Source organism: Carassius auratus, chromosome 15, assembly GCF_003368295.1.
Source record: "Carassius auratus strain Wakin chromosome 15, ASM336829v1, whole genome shotgun sequence".
NCBI classification, from domain to species: domain Eukaryota; kingdom Metazoa; phylum Chordata; class Actinopteri; order Cypriniformes; family Cyprinidae; genus Carassius; species Carassius auratus.
This window is the reverse complement of record NC_039257.1, coordinates 6,120,902-6,148,035: the sequence shown is the minus strand read 5'-3', so window position 1 is coordinate 6,148,035 and position 27,134 is coordinate 6,120,902. Positions and strand designations below refer to the sequence as shown.

General features: G+C 36.0%; 1 protein-coding gene across 2 annotated transcripts; it reads right to left on the bottom strand.

Annotated features, from left to right (window-relative positions):
* Positions 1-2,894: 2,894 nt before the first annotated feature.
* LOC113114850 (discoidin, CUB and LCCL domain-containing protein 1) lies at positions 2,895-23,672 on the bottom strand. 2 transcript variants are annotated; one of them, XM_026281922.1, is made up of 11 exons: positions 23,440-23,672; positions 18,971-19,138; positions 16,860-17,003; positions 16,321-16,375; positions 15,340-15,412; positions 11,255-11,388; positions 9,046-9,086; positions 5,739-5,927; positions 3,594-3,715; positions 3,097-3,253; positions 2,895-3,013 (listed from the first exon to the last, which is right to left on the bottom strand). In XM_026281922.1, exons 1-11 carry the CDS (start codon positions 23,513-23,515, stop codon positions 2,910-2,912), a joined length of 1,263 nt encoding a protein of 420 aa, XP_026137707.1. In that variant the 5' UTR covers positions 23,516-23,672; the 3' UTR covers positions 2,895-2,909. The 2 variants fall into 2 exon arrangements, with proteins under 2 accessions (XP_026137707.1, XP_026137706.1); XM_026281921.1 differs by having other exon boundaries at positions 18,920-19,138; positions 23,440-23,670.
* Between the last annotated feature and the right edge of the window lie 3,462 nt (positions 23,673-27,134).

Genomic DNA, 27,134 nt, shown 5'->3' with positions numbered 1-27,134 from the left:
TGATTGTCTTTTCTTAAATATCAAAACCAAGTGACACAGAAGGTTTTTCAAGCTTACAATTTGTGATAATGACATTTCAAAATATGAAAAATAGATATACTGCTCAAATTAATATAAAAAGTGAAAAATGGAAAAGGGTTTGATTTGATTTTGCATCTAATGCAGTGATATTCAAAATGTTTTTATCAGTCCAAATACTTTTTGGGAACACTTCATGCACCAGAAGGCTCAGTTATACTCGTGTACAGAATATAAATCATGAGCAGGCCTGCAGATGGGTTGATTAGAAGTTTGAGCTTTATGCTCAAATACATAAATTTCCTTTTTTTTCCTTTTATTTTTAGTTACAGTGTATACTTAACTTGTTGCATGCACTTTACAAATATTAGCTACATAATATAATGAGCTACAATAGCATCAGGAGACACTTGTGATCCAATAAATAAATTTCTACAACATAATTACATATTTGAACTGATAACATTCGTAGTTAATGCTGTAATATGGATGCTAAAGCATGACCCAGTGTTATATAAGAAATGCTATTTAATGAACAGCTACACATGTCGTGGCTTCATGCACTGCATTCATCATGAAATTGTTCGAAGCATGAAAATTTCACAAGAGCCCATAAAGGGCTTCCATCAAAGTAGTAAAAACCCTGATTTCACAGCAGCCTCGTACCTCGAGTAATTGAAAATGTTTTCTGAGATGAGATTCTATACAGTATATTGTTTAATATAGTTTGTGCCTCAATTTTTTCCCTTTTAAAATGAGTTTAATGAGCTAAAATGACAGCATTGTTGGCCGCATTTCACCAATTCTGACTGCTGTTATTTAAAAATGAAAATAGGATTTTTAGATAATTTAACTCTGTATAGCAGAAGTTGCTTTGAAAATAAAAACTTTGGGAACTTAAGTATTGTACCACCAGTTACATTTGCACTTTGAAATATCTCTGACCTTAGGTATGAAGGCGGCTTTTGATAAACAGACTGTATCTTTTCCTCTGACCAAAGACATTTGGAATATCAGATATGCATTTAAATGTTTTTCAAACCCTTCTTTTTTTTCCCATTCTGACTCAGGCAGCAAAACTCTCCTTTGATTTAATACAAGGATCTCTGCGGTTAGGAGACGGGAGCAAGCTACCTAAAGCCCTTTAATAAATGGCTGTTGTTGTTCACACTGACACCACAGGACCCAGGTGGCATGAAGCTGCCTGTTCTGTATTTTAAATGAGTTATTTTTTATATATATATACGTAGACTACATACTCTTCCAGCCTTAAAGCTATTCAGATGTTCACATCAAAATTAGGCATCAAGAGCAAATATGTCATTAGTATTTCACTGTTAAATAATGCTTATTATAATTCTTATATAACAATAATAACAAATCACTCTGAAAAATGTATCTAGCCTTATGTTAAAGGCAGGGTAGGTAAAACATGTATAAAAAACTTTTTTTCCAAATGTGTTTAAACTTTATTTATATATCAATACATAATTAAAATGTAAGTACTCTGAAAAAGAAAGTATAAAAATCGAGTGTCTGTAGACCTCTAACGACTGTTTTAAAGACAGCTCATTATTTCCATTCACACCACCCCCTCCCTTCTGGGCGCCTTCTAAAGCCACGCCCCCAAAACACATGAACGCGCGACTCCGACCACTGAGCTGGAAGACGCATTATTTACCTGAGACGAGCGGAGAGGAAGGAGCAGAGTGCATGTAGTGAAATCATGTCAGAATCACATGTAATAAAAATAACTTTATAATTATGAAGATAAACAAACAAGATGTATTTTAGTACTCACTATCAAGCTAGCATATTGATATTGGTAAAGTTTAAAATATATATTTTTTGATTCGCTAACGAGCTAGTTATCTATAAGGCAAAGCTAAAAACAGGTTGCATGATACACGTTTTTCCATTACCATCATTTACACTGTGATGAAGATGAATTTCGTGTAAGATTCATAACATATACGTTGTTCTGCATGTAAGAGTTTCCATGATGAAAGCATTGTTGACTCTGATGAGGACTAACGTTACACTCCAGAGACAAGTACCGCATCGTCAGCTCGAGGACAGGTCCGGGGTCGAGGGCGAAGCAGAGGAGGTCGTGCAAGAGGCCGTGCAACTAGGGTCCGAGGAAGTAGAGGCCGAGGACGGGGTGGTCGAAGTGCAGGGCAGGGCAAGGAGCACTTGAGTTCCCTCAGTTCCAGCCATCGCTGGAAAGGCACGCCGATATTAACTCGCGTTTTATTTCTTTGTTTATCCAAAGACTTTTTGTTCATTGCCTTTTCTTGTACTGTTACTGTCTTCCTTTTTTTGCCTGGTTTGCCTTCACTAACTGCATAGGCCGGTACAGTGAATTTTGCTTGCTGTTTCTCTGCCATTGTTTTGGTATTCCTAGGATCCGTGCCTCTTGAATTCCTCAAATCAAACGTGCGTACGCAAGTGGGCAGGTCATGTGTGGCAAAAGGGTGGTTGCCATGGTTGCGAGAGAGTGACAGTCGCCTAAGCCAATCCTATGTTTCGTGCCGAAAGGAAATAATGAGCTGTGTTTAATACAGATTAAACGGTCTAGAGTCACTCGATTTTTATACTCTTTTTATCAGAGTACTTACATTTTAATTATGCATTGATATAAATAGAAAGTTTAAACAAATTTGGAAGAAAGTTGTTTATAAATTTCTTACCTACCCTGCCTTTAATACATTTCATAGTAATATTTTGAATTACAATAAATATTTATATTTTCTGCTTTTCAATTTTGGTCTACTTTTTACTTTGCGTTTAATAATAATAAAAAAATTATATAGTTTTTATTACGTTTAGTTCTAATTATTCCAGTACTCCAACTTAATGACAAATCTTAACTGACTTAAAAAAAAAAGCAATTACATCATACCAAGATCAGCCTGAGAGGCCACTGGTTTGGTCATGTCATTGTGAATGGGCTGTGTAGGCTGGGCCTCCTGTGTTACCAGAGATGATGAATTTACTGCTTGGGGAGAAACAGTAGTTTAGTGAACAGTTTGGATGATAAAAATGTGGTTTTAAAGCCTGTATGTGTCAGAAATGCACCTGGGATGGGTTTAACGTAAGGACAGCCCAGTAGCTGCACTCTCATAGCGATTATCCGGTGCCACTGCTGAGGTACGACTCGAATGCTTCGTGCTACGATGGAGGGATGGAAAGTGTTGCGTGTTTGGTGGAGGCTGTCAGTGTTTCCTTCAAAGATCTGAGGTAAAACAGATGAATGATGCACAGACACTTAAAGAATTTGTATTACTTACTCTTATTAAACATCTCTGGTCTTATTGCGTGTGATTGATCAGTGCCATTATTGAATTTAGTTTTTTTCCATAAACTCAAAGAAAATTTTTGATGCCATTTGGCAAGGGAAAAACAAAATCTCTCTCTCTAGAATATATTACTATTATTATGTCCTACTGTTGGCCAGGGAAAAACTATGTAAAACAAAAATAACATTTATAATAATTCAATAAAGTTAAAATTTCAATAAAATTTCTGGGTTGTGTTGAACATGATTATGTAGTGATATAAAGACAAAGTCTTACCATATCATCAGAGTTATTATACTGGACAAATGTTCGCCAGCGACTCTTCTCTTTGTACTGGATCTTGTAGTTTTTTACAAAATATCCGAAGCCTGCAATAGTCAAGCCTGTGGTCAGAATACCTATGAAAGAAAAATATTTTTCAGAATGATTACATTATCAAACTACAGTTTATTTCAATGTTTAGTCACACAACATTTAGCCTCAAACGCTCCTGAGGTCATTCTCCTGAGGACAGTGATGCAAACGCTCAGCAAGCTGAGGAATGTGACAGCATGTAGACTATAGACTTCACTTCAGAGTGCGTCCGGCCTCATTCAGCTCCTGAACACATTCCTGAGGGAAACACTCAAGTGACATGTTCCCAGCAGACACAGAAAGACCCAGAGGCCTGTTATTACTTTCCAACATGAACTACATCACGGGCATGAGGACGCCACCGTGATCAAAGAAGCAATTCAAAGTGTGAAGCAGTGAGATTGAAGTGTGAGGGACTTGAAAGTTGAGAAAGGAAGTTACTCATCATCAAAGTGAGGATACTATTTAAAGCAAGTCAGGAAAGCTAAAGATTCAAAGCACTATTTTTTTTATTTAAAAGACACTTGCGTCCCTTTTTTGTGGCTGAAGATGAATACATTGATAACTAAACAAGCAGTTAAGGTAAATTATAAAATACATAATTGTGGTTCTGACTGGATGAGTCATGCATAACCCATAGTTCTCACACCTACAATGTGGAAACTACTTCTGGGATAGCACTCAGACAACCAACGCTGGTGAGAAGCAAGGCAATTATAGTTTAGCATTTTTAAATTGGTTTTATTTTAATATGGGTTTCACATTTATTTATTTTAAAATTAGCTATAATATTCAGTTTAGTTTTTAATAGTTTCATAATAATTTAGTTAGAATGTCAAAATGAAGTGTGCAAGCCATATTCATATTTGAAACACATTATAAATGTGTGTTGTGATATTTAATATGAAAAATAAAAATCATCTGGTCAGATCTTATTTAACCACAATCATGATATTGTAACTGTCGTGTCTTGTTTTCTTTCGCACGAACAACCGCACATAAATCTTAACTGGGGCTAATGAAATTCAATAACGGCAGAGCCTCAATAGTGGAAAATTGTTCAAGTTCAAGTCATTTGCGTTGCAAGATGAATCACTGACTTCAATTAAAAATACACATGATCCTTCAGAAATCATTCTAATATGCTGATTTGCTACTGCTAAAAAATAAGTGAAAAAAAATGAAGAAAAATCTTACTGACCCAAACTTTTCAACAACACTGTAGGTTACAGTGACTTTACTTTCATTAAGGGTGATTCTAATATAACACTAACACTAGTTTCTTTCAGCTCATTGCTTTTATTACCCTACTCTCTACAGCAATGAATAAAAATAAAAAAAAACATGAATTTTTCATGCCTGTTGACAAAAGCTTTCTCAGAGAAAAATGCAGAGTGGCGACCCCCATGGATAAAGAAATGCTTTTTATTTAGCTTTACAAATTTTTATGTGATCACCACAACAATAACAGAGCTTCCTCTTTGAGACGAGCCGGTTTCACTCAGGGTCATCGTGTCCAAAAGCACAGATTCCCTCTAGCAGACAAAGTGAGCATTCTCCTTCTCCTTGAGCTGGATGAAATTAACTCGGTTGTGCTGTCTACACACAGTCATGCTCAAAATAAATGCATGTCCGGTGTGTTCCTAAATTTAAATGTGCTTTTGTAAGAGGGTTTGTATGTGTGATGAATGGACACAGAGAGGGCCTTTCTGTGTTTTTATGCAATACCAGGAACTGTTTTGCAGATACCAGTTAGCGGTCAGGGAGGAGTGAACGCTCATGTGCTCAAAGTGTGTAATGCTCGGCACTCAGAACTGGTTATGAGAAAGACCTTTTATGAGGATAATTACACCCTCTAGGACCAACTTTGGGTCTTTCTGCCATGTTTGCGTGTTTGTTTTGATATAATACCATTACATTTCTCCCTTTAGTACAGAAAACTACTACAGGAAAGCCAAATCTGCACACTGAGATATAAAAAAGGGTAAAGCCAGGTGACCCAGAGACGAACAATCTGAATAAACAAACATATAAATGTGATCAGGTTATGAAGGCTAATGGTATTACCTGTGATCCTCCTCTTTTCTCTGAGGTCAATCTGGAGCCATTTTGGATGGTTGTTGTTAAGGTCATCAGAGACACCTGGTTGGGTGCTGTTAGAAAACCAGTCGACTTCAGACCCGTCGGTGGAGATATTGTGTGATGACAAGCTTGTAGCAGTGCTCATAGGTTGAAGAATAGTCTGTTGACTGCAATCTGTAAAAGAGATGACTCTCTGGTCAGAAATACATTTAAAATGAAACCTTTACACTACAATTTAAATGTTTGGGGACTGCAAAATTTGTGTCCAAGAAATTAATACTTTTTTTCAACAAGGATGCATTCAATTGACCAAAAGTGACAGTAAAGACAATAGAAAAATTGTTAAATTCTATTTTCAAATAAATGCTGTTCTTTTGAACTTTATCAAAGAATCCAGAAAAATGATTCACACAAATATTTAGCAGCACAACTGTTTTTAACACTGCATCAAATCAGCATATAATTTCTGAAAGGTCATGTGACACTGAAGTAATGATGTTGAAAATTCCGCTTTGCCATCAGAGAAATAAATTACATTTTAAAATACCGTATTTTCCGGACTATAAGTCGCACCTGAGTATAAGTCGCATCAGTCCAAAAATACGTCATGATGAGGAAAAAAACATATATAAGTCGCACTGGACTATAAGTCGCATTTATTTAGAACCAAGAGAAAACATTACCATCTACAGCCGCGAGAGGGCGCTCTATGTTTTCAGTGTAGGCTACAGGAGCACTGAGCAACATAGAGTGGCCTCTTGTGGCTGTAGATGGTAATGTTTTCTCTTGATTCATTTTTAGCTCGTTTCTCTTGGTTCATGTCAAATTAATTTTGATAAATAAGTCGCACCTGACTATAAGTCGCAGGACCAGCCAAACTATGAAAAAATGTGTGACTTATAGTCCGGAAAATACGGTACATTAAATTACAAAACTGGCATTTTAAATTGTAATATTACTACACAAAATGACTGCATTTTTGATTAAATAAACTTCTTTCAAAAACATATACACATCTTTTGAATGGTAGTGTAAGGGATTCGTGCCACACGTACAACTATGGTGACTATTAATGAATTCCAAATTCACCAACAACAACAATAAAAAAAACTTCAAAAGAGAGTAATGTTAGTTCTACTCATGTCTAGTGCTTGGCATTATAATAGAACACACATGTGGAGCAAAAACACAGTTATGTATACACTGACTCAACAGGAAGCCCTGAGCTCTTAAAATACCCAACCGTGTGTACAGTTAAATGGAAACGTATGTGCTATGAACACACTATTACAATAAAAGATGAGGGGAAAGACCCCCAATTCTTTAAAGAAAGAAAAACAGGGCCAATACATCCTGTTGTTTAGTCCCGAATTGGCTAACACCATCACATTCCACACATTGAGCATATGTCGACAGAGGAAACTCAGGAAGAAGACAAGGACAATCTCAGCATGAGGTCAGAAAATATTCCAAGACGAATTTCTGCATACTCATTTTTTTTTTAAGCTTTCAATATTACTTAGAAATATCAAGTAGTATTGAATATTTATTTATTTCACATCATGTTTCTTTCTTTTATTTATTTTTTTCTAAGTTAGAAAACTGTTCATTTACAGTTTTAAACAGGATTTTTAAATCTTGGGATTTCATCAAAAACGACTTCACTGTAAGTATATTTGAATATTTAGTAAAACATAAAACTTCATAAATTGCATATTAATATTTCGTGTCACATACTGTTTTTTGAATGTTAGCATCTAGTTAGGGGGTTGATGAGGGTAGGATGCTCGCTTGTTGGTAGCATTCATTGCTTTAAGCTAATTGCTTTAAGCTAATTGGATTAATGGGAATCAATTGACATGGATCGATTGATGTCCACACATCTATAAACTCCTGTAATCAGAAACTCGTGCAATACATTAATCATGCACACTGAACACAAGTCTACTTCTGACCAGAAGAGATTAGGGTCATATCAGGAAAGGTACTTTCAAAAATCTGTAATAACAACTGACTAAAGCTTGTGGGTGTCACTCAAGTAAACAGTGAACAGTCAATGCATCCAGGTTTTCTGTAGGAAAACATTTTAAAAGTAAAGGTTGTTTTTTGGCATCCATAGTTCCATGAAGAATATTCAACATCCATAGAACCTTTCCATTACACAAAAGATTTTTTATAGTGGAAAAGGGTTCTTTAGATTTTTAAATGTTCTTCACACTTAGATAAAAATGGTTCTTTTTAAGAATTGTTCACTGAAAGGTTCACTGGGGAACCAAAAATTATAATTCTGGGTGCATATTTTGAAAAAAAACAAAAGTATGTTTTGACCTTGCATGCATGTAAACCCATTGTAGGAGACTCCTAAAAGAATATAAGGAACCTTTAAAATGGTATAATAAATGACAATAATTCTGAAGAACATTTGTTAGTTTTTTTGTGATTAAACTTTTTTTTCAAGTCATTTTATATCTTTCAAGTTCAATTAAATTAAAGTTAAATGAAAATTAAACCAAATGTAACCAAACCAAAATGAACCACATTGTTTTGCATAACTACATCAAATGTTAACATAAAAATTTAGATCTATTAGTTAATTATTATATTGAGTAAATACAAAAATATTTTGTGTATGTGTGTGTGTATATATATATATATATATATATATATATATATATATATATATATACACACATACACAGGATTTGCATTTATATAACTCAATAATAATTATACATTAAATACAAAAACCTTATGAAAAACATATTTCTTGATTTCATCCCATTGTATTTTTAGTTTCTCAAACTTAATTGTTTACTACTGTGAGTCAAATTCAGGAATTTGTGAGTCATTCTCCATTTAGCATCCTGCACAACCGTGGAAAGTAAACCTTTGGAGCAAGTGTTGGCACATGTACAAGTTTGGCAACCGCCGTGAGAATTTGATTCATCAGCTTCAGCAGAGCTGCACAGGTAAATAATACCGGTCTGTGCCAGACTCAAACAGCCGGAGAAAAACTAATTCACACGCCTTCCATTCACCTTGATAAAGAGCAAACAGGGCTTCCTTTATACGAACTGTTGGGGCGGCACTAAGTGATTAAGCTACTTCCTTTTTTGCAGAGATGCAAATATACCAGTCAAATAAAAACCATAACACACAGTGGCAGCAGGAATAACAGCAGGTGACAAAAACTAATCATGTCAACATGGTTCAAGAAATAATAGGATTAATCCTACACCAATATGTGTACTCGATTTACATCACCATTTAACCATAAAACAAAAGTACTTACCGTTTGTCACAAATGTGAAGAGGGTTTCAGACAACGAGCCACTGAAAGACATGAAAAAACAACGATATCAGTGAGCATTGAGCGTTTTAGACACAAAAGATCATTATTACATTGATTAATTAAGGCCCTGTCTTGTGAAAGTAACGCCTTCAGGGGCGCCAAGAGGGAGATTCCCATTGTCAACCCAGTTGTGTTGCCAAATTCAGAGGACCTCCCTCACTGCATCCCGCATCTCTCCCTCTGACAGGAGAACTGGGGTACAGCTGGGGTAGTGGAAAGAGCAGCGTGCTGGTAATTAGAGAGGAACAGGCTGGGAAATTGCATCTCTGTCAGCCATTACTTAAAAACCTGTCATTATCACAGGCTTCCTGGATGTGATTACTTTTTCAGCACTTTTATGGCAGCTGAGCAAATCATTTCAGAGTTCAGGGTATGAAGTGGTTTATGAGAGCGTGAACGAACCGAAATAGGATATAGCGAGTGGTGAGCCAAGAACAAAAAAAAATGTCTGGAGCCTGGGAATACAAGCAATAAACTGCTGGTGACAGAAATATAATCAAATAAAATCAACGGAAAAGTGAATCAAGTGCTGATCAGAGTCGCTAGACTGAAATAACCATAAAAGTGCATGCAATAAAACAAGCCTGAGATCAAAACCCAAGCAATTTAATTACAGGAACTGATATTGATTGTCGTTATGCAGTTAAAGCGGTAAAAGTAAACCCTGAGGACTGTTATATCATCAACAAAATCTCCTTAGAGTGGCCATGATGAATTTAGTTTGACTAATCAATTGGTTTGTAAAATAAATGGCTAATCCACCACTGCAACTTCGCCAGCTTCATATGCATTGCTATTTTTAAGTGCTTTCTAGACAAGCAACAGTAATATTACTTCTCATAGTTTGGTTTATCAAAAGAATATAATGAAATATAAAAGTGATAATTAATAATTTAGTATTAAAAACAAACAAACAATAAAACAATTAAATATATGTATATCTCCAGGACACCCCAGCAATCACATAGAAATGCACTAAAAAACAAACAGGACACCCCAGAAACTATATAGCAATGCTCTAGCAAACAGAAACAATATAACAACACAATAAAATCCATTCAGAACGCCCAATTACTGCATAGCAATGCCCTTATAAAAACCCAGAACACACTGCCATTCACAGTTTCCAGTTCGCCCAACTGAGACCCGGCCCGAGAACCAGGCTCAGTACAGGAACCATGCTGGTGGAAAAAAAAAAAACATTACAGCACATTAAAAACCAATCAGCGGCCTACATCCCAGTAACCGCATAGCAACTCCCTAGCACCCTAGAAACAGCACTAAAATCTGTCCTGTGGCCTAGTGCATGCGCATGACACATTTAGCCGTGCTGGTCATTTGGCTAGTTTGAGTCTGACTTAGATCATTTCCTGATTCCCCTTTCTTCTTCTCCTCTTTTCTTGTTTTTTCCTACTGTTCCCATCAATAAATGGTGACATAAAAGACAGAAAATGATCTTAATCTGCATGTGTTCTGTTAGGCTTCACCAGGTTTTAAATGACTCTAGAGAGCTGCCTGTTGTCCTCCTAATAAATCACTCCTCAATGGACACTTCAAACACTCCTCAGAGACTATAAGAAGAGGCAATCTTGATTTCTTTCTCAACCTGACCCCAGTTCCCCGATGACAAATCTGTGAAACTGCAACAGTCCAGACAGAGTGTCTGTGACATTAAGTAGTACCTGAACCATCCATCATGCAAAAGAAGGCAGGAATCACCTCTTCATAATAACCGCTGCACTGCTGGAGAACCTAACAAGGTCACATTCAGACATAGCCAGTAGATGAAGTATCCGGAATAGTACATGTCGTGACTTGTCTGGGGGAACTTGTAAGGCAGACTATTTAAATTCCTCAAACTGTAATCTGGAAAAAACGGTTTTCCTGGCAAACTTACAGTAAACACATATGTTGACAGAAATCTACTCAAGATGGAAGTCGATGAGGCAACAGTTGCATATTTGCCCCATAGACTTCAATTGTAAATGTGTAAACATCAACATTTCATTCCTTTTTATGTACCGGGAAAGCCCACACGCTGATGTCTGACTCACCTAAGAACATAAAAGCATTCTGTATCACAGATAAAATCTGAGGCTTCAAGCTTCTGGCACAGAGATAGACCACAGAAACCACTGCAGTAACTCACTCTTTTGACTGGATGCCATTGGCTCTGACCGCAGGGTAGTGACTGAGCCCTCGGCGCACCTCCACTGTGATTGGTCCTCCAAACTGGTCCATGATAACCCCAGCATGCACCGCTGATTTACACAAAACTGATGTCTGAAATAGAAAATAGAAAGCACTCAGTCACAATTATAAGAACTTTTAAGCAACAGCAGAGAATTAAACGGCTACGCTGATCGGAAGACCGGAGATGAATGACTCACTGACAGCAGGTGGCGCTTATGAACAGCAATGAGACAGTGTTTCCTGGGTTACCGCTGTAAACCAAGTAGGGTTGCACTTATGAACACTACTTTAATATGCATTGTTCAGAGGCAAGAGGAAAATAAAATACCTTCTTCTGAAAATAGTCAGTTCCCCTCAGAGATACATTCGTATAAACTCCGACTCCAGTTGTATCTCGATTTGTTTGGCATCTTAACCATTTTGAATCATCACATATTTGAGTCGACACATTTTTTTGACCGGCTCGTGGTTAATCATTTCATCCCGAATATCTATGCATAATTTCATGTTGTGAGCACAGACTCGGCTACATAAAACATCCATATGAACACTGTTACAACAGGCATTCAATTGAGTTTGCTCTGGTATTTCATAATTACTAAGACAGACCTCCGTTTCAACATAAAACATGCATGTTTTTATTCTCAACATAGATTAATTAAAAAAAGTTTCAGACTGGGAAGGGCTTTATAATTTAATTCTGAGGGAACAATTACAGTAATTGAAGCCGCCAGTGGAAAACATTCCTCATCTACCACAGCGAATGCTAGTACCTTGTCACAGAAAATGCCTTCACATGAATTACCTTTCTAGAGGATCCTTTGCATTACAGGCAAGGCCAGGTAACAGTCATAGTGGGATTTGATCAATGAGCAACACTGAGCTTTCACCCTGACAGCACATGCATGTTATCTAAATGCATATGTTTCTTATCTAGATTATGCCACTTTTCACTTGCTCATCTGCAATATAACAAAAACTTGCTTCCTTTTTTTCAGAAATGATGAAAATCGATTGTTATTTAAACTAATGATCAGTACAACAAATTTCAAGTTATTACCACAAAACATGTTGAAATCTTTAAAATACCATGTGGATAGTTGATTGCCTCCTAATTAACATTTACCACACAGTCAGTTTTTATAACATTTAAAAACTTAAAAGAACTTTTTACTTTGAATCTTAAAGCTGAAGATAAAAGTAATCAGAAAAAGACTTCCAGAAGCAAGCCCACTTAAAAAAGCTTGAGCAAAATAACTGACTATGGCAGAAAAACTAAATAAAAGTGTACGGTCTCTGGGGTGGTCCGGTGTTTTACATTGAGCCCATTAGCTACTAGCAAAATCATTACTGTGTTGAGGTAACAGAAGACGTATTGTGTGTTATCAGCAGAAACAGCTGCACTGCATTCAGACTGAGATGCTTCATTAACCGGAACATGTCCTCTCCAGTCAGGGCCATAAATACAGCCCTATTCGACAACTGCAGTGTTTACCTTTGATTTATGATGCATAAAAGTTGTGCTACCCCATGCAAAACACTACTGCGATGCCACAGTGCTCTATGTGGTTGCTAGATTGTACTGGTTTCTTACTACCCTATGTTAAAAACCAAAAAAAAAATATATATATATATATATTTCCAACATGGCGGTAATGTAATGGAACAACCCTTAGCCTCTGCTAAATGTAAATTATTTATCATAATTACTCATATAACTCCCATAGCTGTGTTTAAAGAATAGGATTTTTAAGGAGAAATGTTGGTGATTGTCACTTTGCACTTCTAGTTTTGATCAATTTCATTTGTCTTTGCTGAGTAAAATTATTTTTTTCTAACGGATTTAACAGATTTCATTCAGTGGATTCATTCAGTCTTTCAAAGTATTGATGAACCTATGAGGTTAAGGTGGCAAAATACCGAATCAATGTGTGTTTGTTGGAGTGACTGCTGAATGGTTTTGGAGGGCAGATCTACTGTGCTGGCATTATCTGTCTGTAATCCCAGAGTCCACTGCTCCACCCAACCTACACAAAAGCAAATGTGAAGTAATCAATTGCTCTGGCTCTTTCCAAAGCCCGCCACACTCGCATATCAAAGCAGACAGCAGCAGGGTTGAAATGCGCCCCTTTGTCCTCCATTGCTGGTTAAGACCCTGTTTTGTGAGTGCTCAGCCTGGAGCCGTGTGTCTGTTGTCTTTCTTGAAAATCTGTGATCCGTGATGGGGGTTAGGGCAACTTAAAGCAGAAAGCGTTCCTCCTACCATCAGGTTAGTCTATGGAAATGTAGCATTAGTAAAATACAATACAGAGAGATAGTCACGCTCTGATAGACTGGATTTTCCCACAATCAGAATGTGCATTTTCCAGTTTCCTTCTGTTTTACATTTTTAGTCTATTTCTGTTGTAATCATTTCCTAAATTCTATATATATTTTTTGTTTGTTTAAATTACGAAAAAACAGTATGTTTCTCATACTATGTAGCAACTGGTGTAAAAATTCTATGCATATTATTTATCACATTCTGGATATTTTTTTGTTTTTAAGAGTCTTATGCATACCAATTCTGCATTTATATTTATTTAAAAATACAGTAAAACAGTAATATTAGGGCATACTATAATTTTAAAGAATTGTTTTCTACTAATATATTTATCAAATGTAATTTAGTCCTGTGATGGCATAACTGAAGTTTCAGCATCATTACTCCAGTCTTCAGTTACACAATCCTCCAGAAATCCCTCTAATATCCTGATGGTGATTGAGAAATCTTAGAAAAATTTGATATTTCTTATTATTATCCACAATTGTGCTGTTTAATATTTAACTGTGATGCATTTTTCTCAATTATTTGATTAATAGAAAAGAACAAAATAAAAGCATATACTTGAAAAACTTTCATAAAAGTTGTGTCCTTGCTAAATAAAAAAAATAATTACTTTAAAAAAATATATATACTGATAAACTTTTGAATGGTAGAGTACTGTAAAAGTATTAAACGTTTAATTACTACAAACTATTACAATAAACAAAATATGAATTTTTTAGATCATAACTACTTTGATATTTACACTTTAGCTTATTTTTCATAAGATTGTTGGGGTCCAAAACTCTTGGCACCACATTTTAAAGTACAAAAGGAAGCAGCTGAAAAGTCTGATTTTATTACCGGACACAAAAATAATGCTCTTGGGAATGAAATCCAGCTGATAATATAAGAACTTGTAAAAAAAAAAAAAAACCCTACTACATTAAGTTAGAAAACCTGCAAAATAGAAGTATTTTCAATTCATGGTCTCAGACTTCATTTTTGCTTTAAGAGGTTCAGCTACACTCATGCAACAAACATCTGATTCAAATGAAAAGAACCTTTCAATTACACTCACAAAATTAATGCTGTGACACACACAAAGCTCGGCCAGCTTAGATTTCACAAACAGGAAGAGATTTTACCACAATGCTAAGCCTTCAGAAAGAACCTTAACTTGAGTTATAGCTCAAAGCCCAAGCACATGATTCTCTCCACATCAAACTATCCGTTGCTGCTTGGTCAAACCTTTGCATAACCCAAATCTCCTACTCTGATTCGCTGGAAAGGTTTGCACAATTGCATAAACGCCTTTCATTCTGAGTTCACTGACCACTATAAAGTGACCAGGGAGAACAATGTGGGCAGCACAAATGATCTGTCACTGCGTATCCTCAGGGGTGTCCACACACACACACACAAGCCCTGTCACAACAAATGGGTGTCAGACAATGGGACGAGCCATTAGTGCATTCCACCCCCGACTGCTGGCCTGCTTAACATTCCCCGTGAAGGCCCTTGAGGCCTGAGCACCTGTGGGAAAATCTGCTTAGAGAAGCTGCTTTTCCTGTCCGAGCCGCTGCATCTGAAACCTCTTCAGGAAGCGCCCCGCTGAGCATCTGCTTGTCTGCATGTCGTCCATGTAAATAAACTTGCCTAACAATCTCCCGCAGATGCGGAATGAGCCGTGACATGCTAGCCACACCTGAGGAAAACAATGAGACGCTACTCACATGTCTGTAGCCCAGGGAAATGTCCCCAGACACGTCTCCTGTCACCGCTGCACATCCGGCCGGACAGTACTTCCTACACGGGACGAGAACAAAGAGAAAGATCTGCTTACACCACGTCAGTTAATTATAGCCGACGGCTCGGGAGTGATAATGCTGAGTGAGATTCAAAATTTATAAGCATCAATTAAATGAGATCTAGTCTGGAAAACTGTGACTATTACCTAGAGTTACTTTTTTTATGTAATGTCTTGTAGCTTATATATATTTAAATTGAATAGCTGTAGAGTGGTCTGAGCATTACATATTAGGGGTGCTCCGATCACGATTGGCACCTGATGGAATTAACCGCTGATTAGAGGACCGGCTTTACTGACGAGATGCACATAACGATCGGCCGATCGTGATCGGAATAACCCTATTACATATTGAATATTCTCAATAAATCTACTATATTTATGGATAAATTCATGTATATTTGTGCTTTTGTGATGATTTAAATTCGATTTTACTTTTATTTACATTAAGAGTGCTTTCGCATACCTCATTCCAATTATAAAAAATATTCTACAATTAAATTCTAATTTATAATCATAACATAAACAATAATAATAGTTGTAATAATAATAATAATTGGGTCAAAGATGAGACATCCCATTTTGGTGTTTGCACCAAATTAAATTAAAAAAACTATTTTTATATACATAGAACACATTAAATGCTAATAAATCGTGTACTTTGATGTTTAAAAACTTTTGTGGAAATTAATTGACAAAATATGAGTGAAATAATGTTCCAGCGCAGCAGGTATATTAATGTTAAAACGAATCAACAAACTTCATACTTTTTCTAGATCTAAAAAATGTTTGGTCTTTGACCTGCACACTTTTTTTTATAAGACTGAAAAAAATATGAAGCTTTATCAGCCAGCTTGTGTAAGTGTAACATTTTCCTGGCTTCTCTATCCTACAGACATATTCTCACCTGTACTTAAACTGCCTCGGGAAATGACTGCCTTTGTCCAAGCATGTCAGCAGCTCTGAGGAGGAAAGCAGAGGAGGCCACACAATGAAGGTAAAAATGGAGCAGATGTGAAGTGTCTCCACAAAGAAAACAGGCCCCCAACTCAACAACAACATCAAGAACAACAGGACATGAGCATCACAACAGGATGACAGACCCACTTCCTGCACTTCCATGTATAGGACTGAAGCATAGAGAGAGAGAGCATGTTCCACACCAATTTTGAATAAGCAAAAGGTTTGAAACTACACAAGAGTAAGTATATTATGATATAATTCTCCTTTTTAGATCAAATATCCTTTTAACAATTCTTTGCTTTGTTCAACAAAGTCATAAAAAAAACATCCCAGGATCTTTAAGCATCCAGATGAAGGAAGGGGGCAAGCCACGAAATGGGACCATCATACGATGGTTATTGTGAGGGTCAGCCAAGAGACAGTAAGACATATGTACAATGTTGTGATTAAATTAGACACACTTTTTTTTAAAAGTAAGGATACCTTTGTGGTTTTCTGTGGAGTATGAAAGCAGGAATCCTCTTCCAGATATATGCTGGCTGCTACGAAAGCGAACGGTCAGTTCGCTGGAGTCCGTGTGAATCGGTCCAGGCTTAGGCATCAGACCACCACAGTACTCCCAGGAAACTAGACGAAATGCAAGTAAACTTAGTGAAAATATAACCCTAGATAAGGAATTAGATTCATATTGAGTTATTAGTAATATGAATGCCAAAAAAAAAGTCACTTATGAAACCAAAAAGGCTGAAATAGTTTGTTTCTGGAAAGTTTATGACTTGTCTACTGATGAAAGATAACACCCTGAACACTGATGAGATTTTGATCAGCTCTGATGATTATCATAACACTTTAATATGTAAAACATTTGACCCAAGGGTCAACACACCAATAGGTGTGAATGACAAAACTGCACCAACACAAAGCTTTAGTCATTCAACATCACTCAACTGCTGTTTAAGAATCACTCAGAATGGAATTCCAGCCATCCTGCTGCAGGACGCTTTGATCAGTGGATGTGGCAGAGGGTCGACTCGGACAGCATAACAGCGTTGACTTTTATACATATCTGAGACTTGTTATAACACTTATATATCATTGCTCTTTTTGTTGTTTTTGATTGCTTCCACTGTCCTCATTTGTAAGTCGCTTTGGATAAAAGCGTCTGCTAATCGAATAAATGTAAATGTAATGTATGTATAATGCATATGAAAAACAATGCTATTATTGACAATAAATGGCATATAAAAGAAAACTGCCTAATGTTACTGAGTGAAATGTCGATCCAGGATGTGGCAAAGCACTGTTGCAAATTTTGGGGTGTTGATGGAAGTGATCTACTGGATCTTTGTTTTGAACATCCTATTGAATATGATCCAGATGTAGTATTTGATAAAAACTTGATTTTGCTCAAAATTATGATTTAAAAAAAAAAGGAGTGGCTGTTTTCTTAAAAAAAAAAAAAAAAAAAGAGTTAAACAGCCACAAAACAAATTTTTTTTTACAAAATGACAAATTTGGAAAGTTGAGACTTTGTTTTACACCAAAAGTTACCTGCTCTGTCTTGTTTGTCAGCGCGTTATCAGTTTTCTCTTTGCTCCACAATGTATTTTACACAGAATGAGCACATGATGTGTTGCGCGAGTGCTATGGCTTGTCGGACGTAACAAAGGAGGACGGGTCTTTGCAAAGGGTCAATTAAAAAAAGAAATAAATCCTCAACTCTCATACAATTATGCCAATATAGTGCAAAAACAGCAAGCTCATTTGAAAAAGAAAAATATCAGAAATGGTTGATTACATGTGACAATATCCTTCAGGAAACAGGAAGAATAAGAAACATTTCACCATAACCTCTATCCTCTGACACACTGACTTCTGTGGTTACAGTAAACTTATCAATGTGTGACTGGTGCCGACTCATGAGAGCATTCTGATTTACAGCGCTTTACTCAGGTTTACTCACAGTAATGTGATCTAGAGGAGTTTAAACGGACTAAAGATCATATGATCAACTATATCACAATATGACTGCACAAGGACAACCAGACTCAAATTAGATTTATAAATACAACAGTTTTTCCTACAGCATTTAGCCCCACTCAGCAACATTGGCTCAACCAATGGTATCAGTTTGGGGCAGGACTGTACCCGTTTGTCCGACCAAAGGATGTTTGGGAAACCTGTTTGAAAATACACATTCGGTTTGGTGCCACACTTCAATTTTAAATTCAAATGCAGCTTTTAAAATGTCCTTTAGTCTAACAGTCCTGAGCAGCAAGACAGTTCTTCTTCTTGAGAAATGCACTAAAGGTTCAAGAAAACCACTAAGACAAAAACTACTTTTTCCACCACATTTTCTTCATTAATCAAACAAGAAAGACTTGTTACTGTGAAAAAAGATGCAACTGAGAACATCTGGTTTTCATATATTGTTTGACCCCAATGGAGGATCTAGTGACCAGTAGGGAAAGAATAGATAATGGCTGAGAAAACAACATTATGTAAGCACCATGTACAACACATGACTGATTCAAAGAGCTCACCGATTTCTGCCCCATATGATCCTTTTAGAACCTTCAAATAGTCAGACTCACAGTCCTTCTTCTCCATGTTCAGGTCTCCAAACTTGAGGACAATCGTGTGGCCAACTGGTACGCGGATTCGCCATTCACACCAGGAGTTGTTGGGGTAAGTTCCCGGGTAGTTCTCGGAGGACAGAACACCACTCTCTTGCCCAAGGACATAATGACCACAGCTATCATCTGTCAAAGAAAAATGAGAGTTTGTTGCACAAAAACAAAAGTGTATTTTTATGCTCAAATTGAAGACAATCATTGACTGCGTTTACATGTACAACATATTAGATTACAATTCAAAGGTATTTGTATATTAAGACATTACTTATAGCGAGGATGCATTAAATTGATCAAAAGTGGTAGTAAAGATATTTATAAGGTTACAGAACAATTCATTTCAATTAAATGCTGTGTGTCTGAACTTTCCATTCATGATCTTAAAAATAATGCATCATGATTTCCACAAAAATACTATGCAGCTGTTTGCATTATATAATAATATATAATGATAATAATAATAAATTTTTCTTGAGAAACAAATCAGCATTAGGGTTGTGAGTCTTGTGACGATAGACAATATCTTTGTTTATCTACGATAGTCAGAGATATTAACTGTGGCTGATGGCTTGGACAACATCAAAGAAATCACCTTAAATTAAAGCTTTGAAAGCTCATTCCTTAACTTTAAAAGATCAAATAATATTGACTCAAGCCCCAGACTCATTAAACTCATTTTAGATACCAAAACAGCTATCCAATCTATTATGTAACAGTAGGACTCCAAATGCACAAGAATGGCTTATTCTGTTGCAACAAAAGATTACTTGAAACCAAACAAGCCAAAGCACGCCAACCTAATGTAAACCAAATAATACTATATCAGCCAGCAGAAAGTTGAAATTACTAATTGTTTTAACATGTAAATGACCCTAAGACAAGTCAAAAAAACACCAGAAGAAGTCTCAAATTAGATCTAAGTATAAGTTTTGTAATTAAAAGCTGATACAGCACACTTATTACAGAAGACATACAATGTTCAATCCTCACATATGCTCATTGATCAGTGACAAAGGTGGTGTTAGAAATCATCAGCTGCCGGACACAAGTCTTATGGATGATCCTCGGGCAAAGAGCTCCCACGCTGAATATATGAGCATTTGTGCAAGTATTGTCAAGAACGTTACTGTTCACTGATATGTTGAGGCTCCGTTACGCCACTGTCTCTCACCGTAAAGGCACTCACACCTGTGAAGGCACCATCAGACAGCTGAGTCTCTAGTAGGCAGGCAAGAACTTTGCGCTGATGTATGCGCATTACAGACTCTGAGACCCCAGAGTTTTGTGACTTTGATGGCATTCTTAAATGACACCAGGAATGAAACGGGACCAATGCTATAAATAGCTCCGGTGTGTTTCTAAGGGAACATTCGGCTGCACTAACCAGAAGTGCTTTCTTTGACCTTACATGGTATTACGTCAGTGCAAAATACTGGCGGACACACAGTGGCCTTTGTGGTGGCATCTGAGCTCCATCCAGATGTAGGGTTGGGTCGGTGCAAAAAAAAAACCCAAAAACGAATGGACGGAAACCTTAGGGCAGGTGGTGGAGGAATGACATCACATTAATCATGACCATGCAAACAAATTAAAATCTACAACTAAGCTTTAAGGCAAGACAGCCCAAGCGAACAGGGTAAAAAACATTTTTGTATTACAAGCTTTCCGAAATGTTATGTTTACATATGCAAATCAGACTATTAAATAAATATGCAATAATTTTCATCTATTTACAGAAAAGAAATCTGAACACTGGATGAAACCAGGTTCAAAATTGGTTTCAAATTTGTTGAAAATTAGAGGCAATGGTGTTTACGGAGGCAATATTTCTCTTTTTATATTTAAGAATCATACAGAAAAATACTGTCATCAGCCAGAAAAATATAAACTTTCACCACGTTTTAGTTATAATTTTTTTTTTTTTTTTTTTTATTAAATCAGCCAAATTCATTATGAACAAACTGCTCTGTAAAAACCTTCAGAATATAGGAATAAAATGGTAAAAGTGGGAAAGAATTCTGTCTCAGTGCATGAGAAAATAGCTCTTAAATATATGTACAGTAATTGAAACATACAGAAGCAAACAGATAAAGCACAATAAAATACTTATTGTATTTTGGATGTTTTCGTTAAACTAGTCTGAAACAACATGTTATGAAAAGCCAAATCTCTAAATTGACCAGTTTATGAAAAACATGTTTTAGCCTGTAGTGTCTTGCCTTGAAGAATATTCAAGATTAGCTAACAATAACATTTATATAAAATGACCAAAAGCGGTTTGAGCGCTCTTTTCCATTCATTCCAACAGAGAAGAACACAAGAGAGCTTCAAAACCAGCTCTTTCAGCATGTTGAGGAACACCTGGCCATCGTCTGCCCCGGGGTGGAAGACAAATATTCACAACAGAGAGAGTTCTGCATGTACAGACAATCCAACTGTCTCCTAACATGCACCAAATAAGGGTTCTTCTCACACTAGTTGAGGGTATTCCATTTAGCCTGTGGTTTTGCAGCAATGCCGTAGAATAACCCCAAAGAAACTTTCAGTGAACAGTTCATAAAATAACCTTTTTTTCTTATGAAAAGAACATTTTATAAATCTGAAGACCCTTTACCACTATAAAGAAACTTTTGTGTAATGGAAAGCTTCCATGGATGTTAAACGTTCTTCATGGAACCATTGATGCCAATAAAGAACCTTCATATTTAAGAGTGTACAATCAAAAATGTGATGTTTAGCAAGAATACTGTCAGTATTTATGTTAAAGCAATAATACAAAAAGAAATAACACGTCAAGGGAAGTGTTACCATACAGTAAAGAAGCACTCCCTTATCTATCCAACTAGAGCTTGAGGGTACTACAGTTTTCTAGATTAAAACTAAATTCAAAAAGGTAACATAAGTGACTAAGACTGCTTTAGTGAGTTAACTAAATCATTATGCATTCCTGCAGCTTAAACATTAGAGCAATGCCAATGTCATGGGTTTGATTCCAATAAGATGTATCCTTTTAAAAGGATAGTTCACTAAAGAAAAGAAAATTCTCTCATCGTTTGCACACTGTTATGTCGTTTTATACTCTTACGAATTTCATTCACAAAGATATTTTTAATGAAACCGGAGAGGTTTCTGTCCCTCCACTTAAAGTCAAGGTACCCAAACTTTTAAAAGATTCAATAAGGTTATAAATCTGTTCATCACATTAAGAAATTATCTCTTCAAAAAACTTGAATCAAAGCGCTCAATTCAGGTGGACTCATTTTATGACAAACTTTTCCAAAACCTATGAAAAATCTGTATTTCAAAGATGAACCAAGGTCTTATTGGCTCGTTACATCATATAGGTAAGTAAATCATGTCAATTTATTTTTGGGTGAAATAACCCTTTTAATGAGAGCTTCGGTCAAATGCATTAAGGCAAATCAACCAATTCATTGGAAAGATCAGCAACTTCTCTCATGAAACTGACATGGAGAGCTAGTGCAGATGTGAAGATGTTCAGTGACAACTTATACTTCGGTCTGTTTAGCTAATATATGGTTTTAAAAACGTGGAATTATATTGCACGGGTCATATTGATACTTTTATATGTTGCTTCAAAGCTTGAAAACCTCCATCAACCAGTAGAACCCCTCAAAACGTCTCTATTTGTGAACCACAAAGGAAAGTAATAAAAGTCTTAAAAGTAAATAACAACATTTTCACTTTTGGCTTTACTATATCTTTAACAACTAAAGGTTTCTCCAGTTGTTTTGTGTCAATGTGTTTGTTCTGCAGCTACTTTGGATATGGTCAAATGCAGAATTAATACAAATATCCCAGCAGTTAAAAGTCCTCAGTGCAGCAATGAAATCCCAAAAGTGATGTGTTTCCACACTAAAGATCAGATGCTGCTTTGACCATCCAAGCACTCTCAGTCCCACTGTGAGAGTGATTCGAGGGAGAGTTGTCCTCATGGACAGACTGCTCCAGCATGTTGTGTCAACTGCTGTTACAACACAGTCAGCACATTTTCTAATGATACCAAATATCTTAACTACTAAGTATATGAACCTTTTAGGTATTAAATCTCCAGGTCTAAGAGTTGGAAGCAATTCTACAGTTTCATGGAGAAACAAGAAACAAGTCACTGTTCCTGAACTCAAGACGCAAAACACAAACATATGTCCTGGTTAAACTGTAATCCAAGACTATTTCTACAATGATAAGTCAAACCCACAGAGCTCAAGAGTTTACAGGATCAACCTGGAGCTCGTGTAACCAAGTTTGAAGCATTATATCTCCTTAGAACAAGCTGCACGTTCACTTATAACGATATAAAGACACGCTACGTGCAAACAACTACACAAAGTCCTCCACCAGTAACCTCTGACGCCTCAGCAAACAGCCCCTTTTGTTTCCGATCATCTGTCGTGTTTTTGTTCGCTTACCCGGTTTTTCGGAGAGCACAAGCGGGTGAATTGAACATAAGAGAATCAGTCCATGCAGTAATGTGTTTCCAGGCATCTCCGCTTAAAACCGCTGCGAATGAGAGTAAAACGCGAGGGCGCATTGGAGAATCGTCACGGGAGCATGTTTACCGGGAGAAACTCGTGTACATGTGTCCGCGCGAATCCCCAAACGCCTTGAATAAACTCTTCTTCTTCCGTGTTTCTGCCACAGGCGGCACCAAGCGGTTACTAGACCAGTCATACAGGTCTGGTTTGTGTCAGGCAGTGAGTAATATGGTATGGATACAAAGTGATAATTATTGGAGATATAAGCGATACATAACCGGAGTTCTCCAGCTTCAGTCACTTTTATGCCTCAACACTCGATTTTTTATTAGATTATTACTATTAGATTTCAACGTTTCATTTTCATAACGTCATAACGTAAACCTACGTCACATTTTCCCTATTTCATTATATTATTATTATTATTATTAAATATTATTATTATTATTATTATTATTATTTTACTATTCTTCAAATGTTTTACTCTTGTCCCACGGACCCAGAATTGTTATCGTAAAAAGCGAAATTTTTCTATATATTACATAATAATAATAATATAATAATAATAAGAAGAAGAAGAAGAAGAAGAAGAAGAAGAAGAAAATCAATTTATATAGGATATAAGTGTGTGTGTTTTATTTATTTATTTTTCATTAAACTTGCTTACGGAAAACAATGTGAAAAAAAAAAAAACATATTCCAAGGAATTGAGCCAAGTTTCATGGATAGCAAAACAATACATAGTAAATAAAAATTCAGGAGAAAGAGCGAAATGATGATGATGATGATGATGATGATGATGATAATAATAACAACAACAAAACAATTACAAATAAACGGATAAATTAGTGGTAACAAATTAAACAGATCACATAGCAATAAAAAAAACAATCTTTTCTACAAAAAATAAGAAGTATACAAAAATAACAAAAAGTGAGCATACACTCAAATTTTAACCTGCCTTTTTGTTACAGGATTAGATAGATTAGATCTTGATACCTTGATTAAAGTGATAAAAATGGGGGAACTTTAAGAAACATTACCTATCGTATTTATAAGTTTTGATGTAATTTCCACCACAAACAACAATTAAAATATTATTGTATTTCTAGCTACTAAGAAGAAAGCGTGGCTACTTGAGATGAGGTGACATTGCCTATGTTATGGAGAAAACAATATAAAATCAAGGTAAATAATATATATATTTTATTGTGCTTAGGACTTTAATTTCGTCAGATAAAGCAAATTATGTAAAATTATGTGATTTAATTGTGTGTATTTAGAATACATACAATTTTTGCTATGTAATCAGTCGTAGCCATACAAAACTGACAAAAAAAATTTTTTTATTAAAACATTTTTACAATTTAATTTGCAACACAAAATGCTTAAGATGATGGATTGAAATATGGTTCACGACTTGGTTTAATAACAGTCTTCCTGTGGTGGGTGTATACACTTTTAGACATTGTCAGATGGCAAATAAACGAGAGAGAAAGACTGAAAAGCCTGTTTTAGGAAAACTTCTAAACAGTCATCTGAATAAAAGCGATATTTGCTGTAATGCCAGAAAGTGACCGGTGGATTTGCAGTAACATATGGCCATTGATAGACTCCACAGCATATGACACATAATCTGTGCCAGGACAGCACAGGCCTGTCTTTAACATCCTGGGCCATTAAGTTTTATGACTGTCATTATGAAAAACCCTGCAGACCGGCACTGTGCAAAGATCAGATGAATGATTAAGGTTGTAAAAGGGCAGATTTTTGCATGTTTTTACTTCTGCATTTGATATAACATAGCAAATTATAGTAGATATACAATTTAGTACAATTTATTACGTTTATAGCTGCAGCCTTGGGACTTATAAAGCTATTGCGCTCTCTGCTGGAGAGCAATTAGTCTACACACAGTCTACAGGTCAGTACAATTATTTCATTTAATTTTGCAATAACGTTTTATTTTAAATCCAATAAATAAATACATGCAACAACGTTATCTTCTCATTACCAGATTATATGTGTATTATATTGTATTGCTATATTGTATAATGCTGATGGGGATCATTTAGATCGTGGTCGTGGGCCCTGTGTTTCACCTAGTTGTCTGTTGACGGCAACATTGCCCAAAAAGTTGCCCCATGTATCATCAGCCTAAGGGTCATCCTTTAATTAAAAACTGTCTTGTGAATTTAATTATATTCTACTGTATGCGTACAGTTTGTGATGTTTTAATAACAAAGAGTCACTGCTCTCAATGCTGCAGTAATCATGGCATGAGAATAACTAGTTTAACTAAGAAAGAATTATTGGTTATGACGGAATTGAGAATCTTAATTTGAAAATGAGATTCTGTGCCAGTTCAAAAAACCTGTGTAACACCTTAAATCATAATTTGATCTTTAAAATGACCATAAATGTTAAATGCTCCAATACTGACACAGTGAAATCTAGTATTAAACGCTAGATGGTGCTGTTGGATATATTTATTGGACAACTTAACCATTCTGAATTCTTTTAATGGATATCAAAGCAGTTAAGTGTATTATATAATTGAAAGTAATTATAAACAGTGCAACAGTACGGTTTGACTGTCTGTTGTAGTAATGAAAACATATGCAGTTATGCCAAATCTGATTTAGCCTACAGATGAATGCAGGTACCTGAGATGCTGGACAGATAAGTGTACTATGAGAGAATTATGTTCAAGAACAGTTTGAGTACTTAATCATTTCAGATCAGATCATTTTGGCACCTTTATGGTCATAAGCACAAGTGCATCTCATAACTGAATCATCTCAGACAGATGGTTTGAATGAAGAGCTGTAATGTAATACAGAGACTTTACAGCATTGTCTCTTTCACAGGGTCTGAACAGGGCAGAAACATCTTACTGTTAGTAATTGAAGCACTTACTCGTAAATTCTTTTTTCTTTCTTTGTTTCTTCCTTTCTTTCTTTAGTGTTTCATCTCACATACTACATCAAAGATGACATTTTTACTTAACTTTGTGTGGTCTTTGACTTATTGGCACCACATTTCTCACATACTGTACATTTCATTTAACACAATCAGCTGCCTTCAGATGATTTTTACTTGGACGGATATCTTACTGTATAGAAATTGTAGGCTGGAATACATTTTATAAGTAACAATGCAAGACTTAGACTTATCAAGTCAGAACAGAGACAGGAAAGTAAAAAGTGAACAGAACTGGATGTGTTTATTTGCCACTGGAGTATTTGAGATGCATTTTTTCCTTAATTAATAAAAGATTGCTGGAATACCTGAGAGATTTCATCTCTAGATGACAAAGAAAGAATGGTGAGAGACCTTGGTAGCCCCATTTTACATGAAGGATAGGCTATTGACTACACTTCTAAACTGATGTCGGGCTTTTCTGCTTTTGAGAACACGCTGCCGTATTGCAATTCGGTTTATAGGAGCGTGGAGTGATGTTAAGTGTTGGACGATGTGCCAAAAAACACTCCTCCTTTTTTGTAAAAGAGCAATTTAGAAGAATGAGGCAGATTTTACTGGAGAAAGGCAAGGTTATATTTCCTTATTTAACAGATTTTTTTTTTTGTATGAAATTCATTCAAGTCATTTAGAATTTTTTTTTTTTT

Bases quoted from the DNA above. Each gene is read 5' to 3' on its own strand.
- LOC113114850 (XM_026281921.1), bottom strand. From the start codon at position 23,515: ATGCCTGGAAACACATTACTGCATGGACTGATTCTCTTATGTTCAATT. The intron at 15,413-16,320 runs GTGAGAATATGT...CGTCCCGTGTAG, and splicing joins CCGAGGCAGTTTAAGTACAG to GAAGTACTGTCCGGCCGGAT. The intron at 3,254-3,593 runs GTAAGACTTTGT...GTTTTACCTCAG, and splicing joins ATAATAACTCTGATGATATG to ATCTTTGAAGGAAACACTGA.